This window comes from Embiotoca jacksoni, unplaced genomic scaffold (assembly GCF_022577435.1).
Source record: "Embiotoca jacksoni isolate LCO1_2020_lvr unplaced genomic scaffold, fEmbJac1.0.p SCAF_8, whole genome shotgun sequence".
Lineage (NCBI taxonomy): Eukaryota > Metazoa > Chordata > Actinopteri > Embiotocidae > Embiotoca > Embiotoca jacksoni.
Genome location: NW_027185436.1, coordinates 523,521 through 536,241, shown reverse-complemented (window position 1 = coordinate 536,241; position 12,721 = coordinate 523,521). Strand labels below are relative to the sequence as shown.

General features: G+C 38.2%; 1 protein-coding gene across 1 annotated transcript in view; it reads right to left on the bottom strand.

Moving 5' to 3' along the window:
- The window catches only part of LOC138191569 (protein unc-13 homolog B-like), a 140,523-nt gene that overhangs the window by 30,062 nt on the left and 97,740 nt on the right, over positions 1-12,721 (bottom strand). Inside the window, exons 25-29 of the mRNA XM_069138458.1 lie at positions 5,229-5,297; positions 4,590-4,679; positions 3,936-4,076; positions 2,833-3,068; positions 2,130-2,215 (exon numbers count right to left, since the gene is read on the bottom strand). Coding sequence (XP_068994559.1) covers positions 2,130-2,215; positions 2,833-3,068; positions 3,936-4,076; positions 4,590-4,679; positions 5,229-5,297 — 622 coding nt within the window. The remainder of the gene's footprint in view (positions 1-2,129; positions 2,216-2,832; positions 3,069-3,935; positions 4,077-4,589; positions 4,680-5,228; positions 5,298-12,721) is intronic.

The window sequence follows — 12,721 nt, the reverse complement described above, 5'->3', positions numbered from 1 at the left end:
TACAGAAGTTTTGTTTAAAGATCCAGCTGACTTTTCTTTATTAGCATTATGCATATATTACTATGTATTTAATTCCAATTAGATACAGACCAAATCAAGTTTCAGATTTCTAGTTTTGTTTTTATGCATTCATACATTCTCTTTTCTCTTTCTCTGTGCTATTGTGTCATAAATAGCACAGATCATGCCTGGAGTTAAACTGACAATTTAGGAAGAAGCATGATAGCATACAGGATAATGGGAGACCTTATGTCCTAACTCTATTGTCCTAATTCAAAAATGGTCCATGGTGCAAAAACAGTTGGGAAAACCTGATAAAGATTACAATTTTTTTTTTTTTTTTTTTTTTTAAACTACACACACACACACACACACACACACACACACACACACACACACACACACACACACACACACACACACACACACACACAATGACAGTCTTACCAGCGTAGAAATCAACTCTGCGGATGCGACATGTGGTGGGAGCTGAGATGGCAACAGAATACAACACAACAAAAATAGGGAAGCAAGTTTGATGAATTATACACTGAGATGAGAATGGCTTTAGAAGTGACCAAAAACAAACAAGGTGAGTTTGGACTAGACGCAGACAAAGATGCAGACAAAGATTTAGGAATAGGAAATATCAACAATCTAAATTTGTGATTTGAACTCAGCAACAAAAGTCAGCTTGTCTGAGTTTTGGTTTGCTGTTGTGAGTAGACTTTTCACTACAACTAAAAAAAACAACCGAAAAAACAAATAATCTAAACTGATTCTATAGGCTTACAGCAACATTTTGCATCTCTCAGTAGTCCAGGCAATGTTCCAGGACACTATCGTTTTGACATGTTTAATATGACACGGTCAAAAGCCAGAATACTGAGCATCTAAGCAGGTTTCAAATTAGACAAATAGACTTTCATATGCTTTTCACACTGCACTTAGCCCTGGGGTAGGGATAGTCCAAGAGCTGGATCAATGGTGGGCTAAGAATATGTAGTGGGAAAAGCCTATCAGGGTATTAAGGTTTTCCGGTTATGATGATTCACTATCGCTATCACTAAAATCTTTTTTTGCATTAATCTCAAAAGGCCTTAGTATAATGAATGTAAACCTTTGTAAAGTAGAGGCTCTGTGGGAAATCATGTCATAAATGTATCAAGAGCTCAAAAATTCCCAAGATGTTAGAAACTTGTCACAGCCGACTTACATAATGTGCAATAAAATCAGCTACTGATCATCAATGGTCAAAATGGTCAAGATACTCGGCCCGGCGGAGGATGTAGTGGCCTGTCAGCATTAAGGGTTTTAACGCATTGAGGTCGGCATATTAAGTGATGCATTAGAAATGTGGATAACTTGTCTCAAAATGTTATTTGCTATTTCATCATAAATTTTCTATCAAATTTTGCTTCCAACACAATTAATTCATTAACAACACTGATAAAGAGCTATGTCCTCTAAACTTCACTGATGTTGTGGTGTCAATAAATTATCAGCATTGGGAGCTTTGAGAGTGCTGAATTTACTTTCCAATCAATGCGCCTTTAAATAGGACCCATAGCGCCCTATTTTCACCTGCCCAGGCGCAGCGCAATTGCAGATGCGCCATGCAGCACAAGTAAGTGTGGAAAACTTGTTTGGTATTTCGGTAAACACAAGTGCAAATGATGGAGGAATAAATCATTAGAAGTTGTGTCATAGCCGACTTCAATCACAGCCAATAAAATCCGCTGTAGCGCAGCGTATTGTCATTGTGCTGAAGGCTGGAGAATGAGTTGACAGGCACCATCCAAAGTTCATGCATACTCATATTTTTCAGGGAGGTTCAGGCTCGTAATCACAAATCTTAAATGTATGGTACTGTGAGTCGGTCTCCTCGGGCTGTTGACATTAAATTTGCTTGGTAAGCTAACATTATAAATGCCTCTTGCCTTGGTATTATGAGAACTGATGCCCAATGTAGAAAATTGTTCAATGATAGAAGGAAAAAAACCTGCATTTTATAGATGTTGAGTCACAAAAATTGCAACTTCGTGCAAAGCATGTAAAAATGCTACTTGTGCTGCACAAATATTATTGTACCTGGATTTTGGGTATGAAAATAGGGCCCATATTCTTACCCCCCAGGGCGTATTTCATGTCCTGAGCGAAAAGGATCCACATGACCTCAGCACTGACTTTACCCACATTGAGATCCTGAGGAAACCTGAAAGGCAGGAGGAAGTCAGAAAGTAAAAGTATTAGTTACTCTACAAGTGTATATGTCTGTAGGTTAATATTCATCTTGGTTTTCAACTTGATGGTCAGAAGTACAACAATGGTAAATACTTGAGGCAAGTATCCTTCAGAAAGTTAAATATAAACACAAATGTACAATCCAGCCAAAGATAAATGGACTTTAACAGCTCAAAACTGTTGAAACTTAATTGATATTAATACTCAGTTAGCCAATTCTTTATAAGGTGACCGTGTTTACAACAGTAATGTCAATTGAGAAAAAGAACAAACTACTACGACTACAAACAACTAATAACATTGTGACATAAAATCTAAAATAACTAAATATAACTGAAACTGTTGATTCATTGCAGTCATCTGTAATTACTTGTGCACTATACTATAAACAAGGTAAGAATGTGTTTAATTAGTAGCTGAGATTTACAGTCAAGTCAATATGGTGTGAGCAATACTAGAAATTGAATGACTGAATGTAATTTCACAAATGTTCCCAGCTATTAACTGAACACACATTATCAGTGTGCATCTCAGAACAACAATCTATTAAGTTAAATGACAAACAAATACACAAAACTCAGTACTAACTGATTAATGATGGGTGTGTATGAATTCTTGTCTTCCTCAATGATGGACACGATGAGTGTGATGAGTTTATGCCAAAAGTCCAGATTCTGGATGCTTGGGCCCTGCTCCTCTGGCTGGCTCTCTTTCGTTGCCTCTATCTCTTCTTCCTCTTCCTCTTCCTCATCTTCTTCATCTTCTCCTTCTCCTTCTCCCTCTGGTTTTTCCTTCTTCTTCTTCTTTTTCCTCTCTGGCTCAGCCTGCAACAGTGAAAAAGACAGAGTATAAAAGCAACGTAAGTATTTAGTTTAGCTTTTATACACCTATGAGAAATTTAACCCAATACCAGATGCACACCTTAAAAAAGAGGCACATGCTGTGACAGCACAGTACAAAAGCAAGTTCAATACACTTCTCAACAGTTGTGATTTTAGTTAATGATCAGCACTGCATGATGTGTAAGAATATGATTCCTTCACTATACTGTAATGATTTATTTGAAAAAAAGTCTGGTCGTTTTTGTGTTAAATTTCTGCACACTACATACAACTGAAATGAAGACTTTTCTTGATTAGTTCTTGTGTAAACCAAAGCCAGACAGTATTAGAATATTACATAAAAAAGGTGGTACAAAATGGTAACATTGCATCCCTGTCAAACATGGCAATCTTAAACATTGCAATGTTAATAGTCTAACATTACCATACTAATTTTATATTTATTATGTGTCAGTCGTTAGTACTTTGTCTAAAACTCCAATAGATGTGTTCAGGCCATAGTTTTAAATGTTGGACTTGCTTATGATTACTAAAGTTGACGACAGTCTCGTTGCAATATTCAAAATACCATTGCTGAAGCATGATCAAGCAATAGGTCAAGAACATCAAAGCAGCTGCATTTTTCCCCCCTTGTAAAATGGTTGCCAGGCTTTTTTGTTTCACTGTTTGACCTCAACAGTATGATATGTAGCAATTAAATGGTGCTTTGTCAAATGAGAATAGAAAAGACAGGAAGAAGATCTTGAACAAAAATATCTAGTATTATTTTTCTTTTGGAAATATATTTTAGAATATATTCTAAAGTAGCTACTCCAGAGGCTTAAAATATGTCAATACTTATCAACTCACTGGTTTCTCGGCAGGCTGGAATTGGCGGTTGAAGAGCTCCAGACAGTTGTTGAAGATGTACTCATAGGTGGAATTTAGACAGGCCTTGACACAATCCCGCACCACGTTCACTGCCCTGGGAGGACTTTGCAGCTCCAAGACCTGCACAAGACACGTCAGATTAAATTCAATAGAAACACAAAGGCATTCATAAGCGTCATACTTGCTCAATAAAATATTACCATATCATTTTGGTTAGGTAATCTAGAATATAAACTCCTTCGCCAAAAAGCAAGGACCTAAAAGTGGGGTTCACTTTATTCATAATTACTGTTGCTCTGTTTGCCAATGTGGTATCAATCTAAAATCAACACAAGCCTACTCTGAGATGTTAGCTGGTGGCTGCAGTCAATTCTACAACACAACTCTTCACAAAGTCCAAAAATCTATAAAATGATCTGCCAACTTTGCTATGACTATCTCGCTGCTGGATATTATCTTAATAAATTTGAATTAACAAAGCAACACACCATTTAAATGGCTTTTTAAATATACTATAGTGTTTTCTGAAGTGAAATCAGTCAACTAGTGTTGCATGTATCTGATGTTTTGTTTTAATACTGAGTGATTATGATGATTGTGATCATATATTAGAAGTTAATGTTTTGTTTGTACCTTCATCCTGAAGAAAGTGATGCTGGTGAGAAGATCCACTGTTGACCTAAGGTCACTGAGGCGAGCCTTGCTGCTGGCTGGGAAGTTATTCTGTACATAAACACACATACATACTTGTTAAACAACTCAGTTCACCATGTGTTTCTTTTGATAGCAACGTTTTTCTGCCTATTTAGACTTAGGTGTTCAAGGGCTTTCGTTATATAATTGTTTTCTTTTGTCAATCATGGTGGATGTTTGCCTTTTAAATGTTCATCATATGAAGCTCCCAATTCACTAACCTTTTAATTCATGATTTTATAACAAGCAGAAAATTATGCTGAACGACAAAGTGAGTGCTATATCAAAAAACTTGCCCCAGACAAAAACTTAAAAGATGGAAAATTAAATAAATTAATCAAATCTGAGCAGCTGAAAGTGTATTTTTATTTTCAGCATTTTGAGGGAAATAAAAAAGTTAGATGGAAGCAGAATATGGTAAAATATGTGTTAATCAAAGACCAGTTTAACATTTTTGACTTATATTAAAATTTCTGGATTATATATGATCCTTTTTGTGAATGGATGGGAACAAACATGTACAGGGATGCAGGGATGTGGAGAAGAGAAGCATAACAGCAGCTGAGAGCATTGACTCACTCTGTACATGGAGAGGTCGATACGCAGGAAGTTGTGCAGTTGATCCAGGAGTTTCACAAAACGATCCCTCTGTCAAAAAAGGAAGAGAAAAAGTAAAGATGTGAGAACCAAGTCACCTAATGTCCAGAGCATTCAGTTTTTCAGGGTAGATAATGGCTTACCAACTCTTACTTACTTACAAGGAACGATCTCCACAAGTAAAGGTTAAGTCATTGCTGTAAAACTTAACATGAGCACTCATGGATTTAGCAGAATGCGTGTGACACTGCATTATTCATGCATGGGGGTGGGTTAGTAATATCTATGTACAACAGTCTAGGCCATTAACTTAAAAATTTGGGAAACAAATTATGCACACTTAAAGCTCCTGATGGAATTAATTTATTGTAAACCCACAACCTCAGTGACGTTTGGAGCACATTGCTCTTCATCAGTGTTGTTAATAAATTAATTGCATCAGGGCATGTTCTTTGTTCACTTTGACATTTAATCAATACTGGTGTTTGGCATCAATAAGACAAGTTTTTGTTTGGCCCATTGTCTTATATCATCATCAACAGCTTCCTACTGTGGGCAGCAGTTAACATAATACCAGGGTGAGGGTTATTTATAATATCCATTCCCAGGCTAATTTAACATCCCCGGCCCGCGGATGACTACTCATCGTACCATAAATTTGATAATTACGAGCCTGAAACAGTTTCCTCCTGCATGAAGTTTGGCTGGCAATGCCATTCTGATCCTTCATCAGCAATTACAAAACTAAGAACACAATGCCCACAGGGGTAATAAAATTAGAGTAGCGGATTTGACTAGCCATGATTGAAGTCAGCTGTGATACACGTTCTGATCGTCTTTTCCTCCTACTGTACCACTGCACCACGCAGCGCCACACGTGTGCTTGCATTTGTGTTCACCAAACTACCTTTTTTGGTGTGGCTGACCTACATGTTCTTCCAGCACAGAGAACCCAGACTTGCATTTGCACTGTGCGTAGATTGATCAAAATAGAGCATGACATTTTTAAATTAAGGTTCACCGTGACCTTTTTTTTTGACCTGACCATAAAATTCAAAGTTCAAAATACAGTTTTGAGCAAGAGCAGAGCTAATTTGTGTGTGAACAAGGTACTATTTAAGTGTGAGGGCACAGTTTTGAGGGAGAGTACCATAATAACTGACTTAAAACAAGAGATCATGCTTTCAGGTTAGAAGACCACGCTCTTAATAACCCCATACTACGGGCCATTGCCAAAAAGGATAACACTGTTCACTCTTAGAAATGATTCTCTGGGAAAGAAATTTATGGTAAAAGCTAGTAAAAGAATCCATGAATGACGTGTTCCTATTGGCAAAAGAATCTGTTGCATTCACAGCTTTAGCTGAAAGACACAGGGGGATGTGTGAGAAGCTACCATACACTCCCTGCTGTCTTGCACACACACATACACACCATCTGCAAGCGTTCAAACATCCACACTGGCAACCCAACAAGTACTAACATTAAAACTGGTGGCTAATAACATGATGTCAGGGATGAATTATTAGGAGCAGAAGACGGACCGATCAGATCAATATGATAGCATCTTTTACAGACAGACAGATGGCGAGCAGAAGAAAGAGAGTAAAAAGATTGAGACAGAAATGAATGACAAGAATAGATTGAAGCCGAGGTTTCAAAATTAGAAACTAACCTTATTGCCATAGCAACAGGCACATTCAAAATGGCTTGGCTCAACATTCTGAATAAAAGCAATAAAGACTAAGAAAAAGAGAAGGGAAATGTCTGTGTTTTTCAAAGTCTGTCTGAGAGGAAGCATAGCAAAATTAGGGAGAGTTACAATAATAAAAAAAAGTAACTATAGCAAATGAAAAGAGACTGACAGCCAAAGCGTAAGTGTGGACTAACAAATGGTAAGAATAACCTCGCTGCTGCCTGTGTTGTTCGGTCTGAAACCAAAAATAAGAACTTCATGAAGAAAAAAAACCCACTAAAAAAATACTCTAAGGATTTAAGTTACTCTTAACCGTTTTGCTAACCATAGTACATTTTAGGGGGAGATCACAAATAACAGGTAAACCCTGTGTAATAAATTAATGAGTTCATGGGGGAAAAAAACATTATCAATCTCAGAAAAAATGGTAAATCATTATTGATTATAGCAATCAGTTGTGACCTCAGGACTATATATCATAGTGCACACAAAAACCACCCGCTCGTAGGCTACCTTTAACATCCATAGGTTTCCACACATGCATACTCAGCGAGCGAGTGAGCGACCACCACCATGAAACCCTAATTAGTCTACCACATATTTTAAAAGGCCAGTCAACAGGCCTGAAAGGCAACAACAGCCATGAGATAATTTCCTATTTCCATATCAATGAGAAACGTGCAGTAAAAATCGCCATTATATGCAGGTAAGAAGGTAGGAATTTTGCATTGCTTCCCACAAATGTCCTCAGACAGGGCTATCCATCCATTTGGAGGCTTGAATCTTGACTGTATTGCTTTTAGTTTAACAGTCAGATGCTCTTTTGAGTTCCTCAGCCTTAACACTGCTCATTTTCATTTCATAGCACCAGACATTAAGGTACCACATACTGTGATAAAGGCTGCTGCGTCAAATCATCCGAGGATTACGGCGGGTGTTGCAAGTAGTAGCAATTAACCAAAGATCAGGTTAATCCCAAAAATGTATGGCTTTCAATGATTTTAAAAGATGTGAAATGATCTACAATATGTGTTTGGACCTCCTACTTTAAGTCCATGGGGTATTTCTATTGACAAGAAACCTATTCAACAAAGACTGGAAAAAAAGTGCATCAGGTCAGGTGGACACCAAGTGGCTTTTCTTTGACATTGGCAGTGCTGTGTGCCATGAATTCATTCATTCGTTCATTCATTAAGGAGGGTCCGAGCTCTGCTCTGATGTTCTGAACATAATGAAAAACATTGAGTTCAAAAGACCCAAACTGTGGTGATGGCACATGGATTCTCCAAAATCACAGCACAATGAAAACGCACAAGATTCTCGCCCATAACAACACAATTGTAGCCCCCAACCACAGCTAATCACCAGATTTGGCTCCTTGCGACTTTTCTCTGTTCCCCCAGACATTTTTCACAAACCTTGATGTTTGGTCTCTGCGAAAGTTTCAGGTGCCTAAAACATCGCCAACACATTCGGTCCTCTGCTCACAAAAACTTGTGGAACTCTGGAACTGATAATGATCAAGCAACGGAATTTGTAGCAGTGATTCATCAGGGTTATATCTTTCTCCTGCTCCATTCACATCACGGTGCGGTGCTCCGTGCACAACAGTAGTCTCAGAGCTTATGATCTACCCTCACTTCTGCCTCGCTTGCATCAGCGGAAGGTATTCGTTCTTCCATCGAGTCCAAAAGAGGTTTGAAATATATTGGACGTGCCTCTATCTGCGTTTGGCATAAATGTCTTACCGTTAGAACAAACCAGGTGGGACAATGTGTTTCACCTTGAGTGGCAAAAGATGGTTTGGTGAAAAGGGCTCTAAGTCCTTTGGGTCATTTGAAGTTGCTGTTAAAGGACGGCTGTTAAGTATGGTTTAAACTTTACGCATGTTTCTAAGCTTTCATCATTAACAGTTTGTTGCTCTGTGACAGAAAGAAGGATCCTCCTGATTGAACGAATCAATTTTTCTCACACCCCACGGTGGTATAAACCAGTGGGTGGTTTGAAGATCCACTTTACTTCTCTTTGCATGAGAGCAGCCTTAATGCACTTAGATTTCAATCATGGAGTGCCTCTCAACTCTCTCACAGTAGCAACAAGATTGGTGCGATTGTTTGATCTGATTTCCTTAACCTTCCCTCTCCTGCAGATGAAGTGTCTCAATGCATTTACACACAAATTAATGTCCAGGGAGAGGGTAACCTCTAGATGGACAGTTCAACAGGACAGACATGTGAAGATCACTCCATATGTTTTAACTAAACTTCAGCCTCTCAACTTCTATTGGACCGAAGTCTACCCCGACATATATGAAGGGAGGTAACCCAGGTGTCAGTCTCTGAATAAATCAGTCATTTTCTGCTCACCAAGAGATGAGAGGAGGCATCTGCATGTTACGGATTATGATATAACCTTTCTTGCAAGGGAGTTTGCACAAGTGATCCAATATTTCTGCGTTAGTTGAGATAACATGAAGTTTCTTTCACAGCGCCCTAACTTTGTTATGAAACTGTCGGAGAAACAGCTTGGAAACATAATGGTCCTTTGTAAGGATGAGTGGATGGCTGGTGGCTTTTTTTCCTCTGGCATAATAGACCTGCTTGGTCTTCTGGGCCAGTCTGAGTAGTCCATTTTATATTCTAGGGTCCAATCCTAAGATAGGGCTTCCCTTTTTTTCTGGGAGGGACTTCTTTCGACTTGCGATCTCATCTTGAAAGCCTTGTTACTGACAGAAGCCTTTTCATCACAATTTATGTCATCCAAGACTAGAGATTTCTTGGGAGGTTTTAAACTTGTCCATCATTTCCTTTATCAGTCCATTTCACTATATTTAACTTGGTTACTGTGACTGGACTGTTCGAATGACTTGATGCAACTCCTGAAGCAATTTTTGAGTCTTAGAAGCCAGACAACTGCCTTAATAAGCCGGTGCCAAGATGAGTAATAGGGAATCTTTTGTGTTCTTATGGCATTACCTACTTCTCTTTCTAATTTTCCCTTAGGGTCATCTGGACAAATTGAAGTTGTTTGCAAGGTTACTTAGGGCCACTCACGCTCTTTTTTTCAGTGGAAAAACTGGGCCACTTTTCCAACCATCTGATCTTACCAGGGCTTCAGCAGTTATATTTCATATATCCTATCTGAAATGCAATATGTACTTGATCTTGTGTGTAGGTCAGTCACAGATAGGACACCATAGCCAATCTTACTTGCATCACAAAAATGATGTGGTGCCCATTTTATCTTGCTGAAGTTTGGTGGTTTAACACATCTACTGATACAGAAGTGAAGATCTGAAAGAGACTTTTGCCAACATTGAACGTAACCATCGGGGATCCTTTCATCACATCCATATTTTAACTTACAGAATTCTTCAAAGATCTGCTCATACTGATAATGAACAGTGATAAAAGTCTAAGATGGTCATACCCTGTGCTTAAGACAGACAAAATGCCTTTTCTAGTTCAGGTTTGTTTATTTGGTGAAACTTGAAGGAAGATACCCTCTATGTCAGCCATCAAAGCAACAGGCTCCTTCCTGAGATGTAACAGGACACCTATAGGTATGCTGGTTAAGTTGGGACCTTGAATGAGAATCCATCAAAAGAGATGGAACAGTCACACACAAAACAGATGATTGCTTTGTTAGGATGTAAACACCATGGTATGGTATATGCTATAACCTGTCATTTTTGTCTTTTAAACTCAGATCTTGGCAGAGCTTCGACATCACCTTGCTCTATTGACACTTTGCATGACGGGAGTGTATTTTTCTTTAAATTTTGTATCCTTTTGAAACTTAATTTTCAGGCAAGATGCATGCTTTTTGACCATTTGATGATTGTCAGGCAGTTTTATTTTGTCTTTCTTAAAGGCCAATGGCAAATGATAAAGTCCATCCTTGAACTCAGCCTTTTCCCTTATTCTCATGAATCTTGTGTCCTCCAGTGGCATCTCTATTTTTTTCTTCATAGGCTCTTTCAGGTAAGTCACCAAGGCTTGACACTGAAATACAATTGGCATAGATGACCAAATTCTTTTCAGTAGATGCATTCAAATCTATGAGAAGCTGAATGTCTGCATCCATGTGTAGTCTATTTCCTTTAGGTCGGGCCATCTTTTGATCACCTGATCTGTGATTACGTGCTCCTTCGCGACTGGAATTTCATCCTGGGTATATGTTTAAGGAGTTTAAAAATTGCACTCCATCAAGACTGCTCATCTCAAGGCTTGAGTATATTGCTTCCGACTATTTTCTTTTGACCCTTTGTGCACAATAGGATTCTTGCTCTCTTTCCCTGGACTTGTAGCTGCAGTCTGAGGGATTCAAAAAGTGGAGAAAGTTGCAGAGCTTTCTTGATCCAAAAGTGCATGTCTCAGTAGTATCGGATTTGAGGTGAATATCTTTATTGAGACAGGAATTTACTATATTTCCCCACTGTGGGATTAATAAAGTCTAAAGTCTAAAGGAATGACAGAAAGCGGAAAAGATTGTGTGTTACCGGCCCCTGCAAACCCTGGGTTTCAATCGGTGGAAATGAAGCCTGCTGAACAGATTCAAAATACTTATTCTTTTTCATCGTAAGCTGTTGTTATGTGAAACTGTTGCAGGTAATTTTTTACTAGGTTCCTGCTTGGATTCTTGCTTCTGTGGCAGCCATATCAGTGCCAAAAGCCAGGTGTACCTTTCTTGCTTTAAAGTCAAGTTCTTCCCTTTCTAATTGTAATTTCTCTTCTGATATGACTGCATGTGCATGTGTTAGTGTTCCCGTCTATGCCTCCCTGCAAAGTCAAGAGCTAGTGGATACTTTGCTACCTTTGGACATAACTGAAGCATTTTCATTTTCCTTCTCATGAGGCAGTGTTGCATTTTTCCCAGAAGGAGCATGTTCAATTAATTTTTACAATTTTCTCTCTGAAAATCTTTGTGATGATTGTATCCTGGTAAATACTAATATTCATGATCACTCTGCTTAACAGGTAATGATTCTTGTACAGACTGATGCAGTGCAGCAAATGCAATCTGCAATTTACAGAATACAGTCGTATAACATTAACGTTACTCAGATTATTATACGTGTAAATTGCTCTATTTCATTTTCTTTTCTTTGTAATGAAATTAATAATTACCGCTTCATGCTGCCAACAAAGTACTTGAGTACTGCTTGCTATCGCCTGTCATTTTTCTTTTCTCTATTTTTCTTTCACTAACCCACACGCTTGCACACCTACATTTACACACATGTACATTTACAATACAGACCGTGTCACCTTTGTATGGAAGAACATTAGTACTTTGGCCATATTTCCTTTCAATTATTTTAACACTGCTCCACACTCCACACCTGTTGCAATTGTACATGGGTACATCTGCCTTTAGAGCTGTACACCCTTCTTGAGACTGATGTTAACAGCTTAATGAAATGTCCCTTTTAACAGTGTGGTGTCCTGTAATTTTTCATCGATTTGAACAATTTGATCAAAATTAATAATAATAAAATCTCTGGTTACAACCAAATCTGCTCCAGATTGCACACAACATTATCAACCGGTCCATCATTAGTTATTACCAGGTTGAAAAACAATGAGAGACCTGCACTGCTGTAGCCCATTGTGAGAGGAAGTATGTCTGCACGCCCTGACCCTTTAAAGCAGGAACTCGTGTTTCATTACATTCTGATTGCATAGAGTTAAAATCTGTACTATATATATAACAATGGAATTGTTTATATAATGTGTATATATATATATATATATACACATTTCCTGCTTTGACTGCC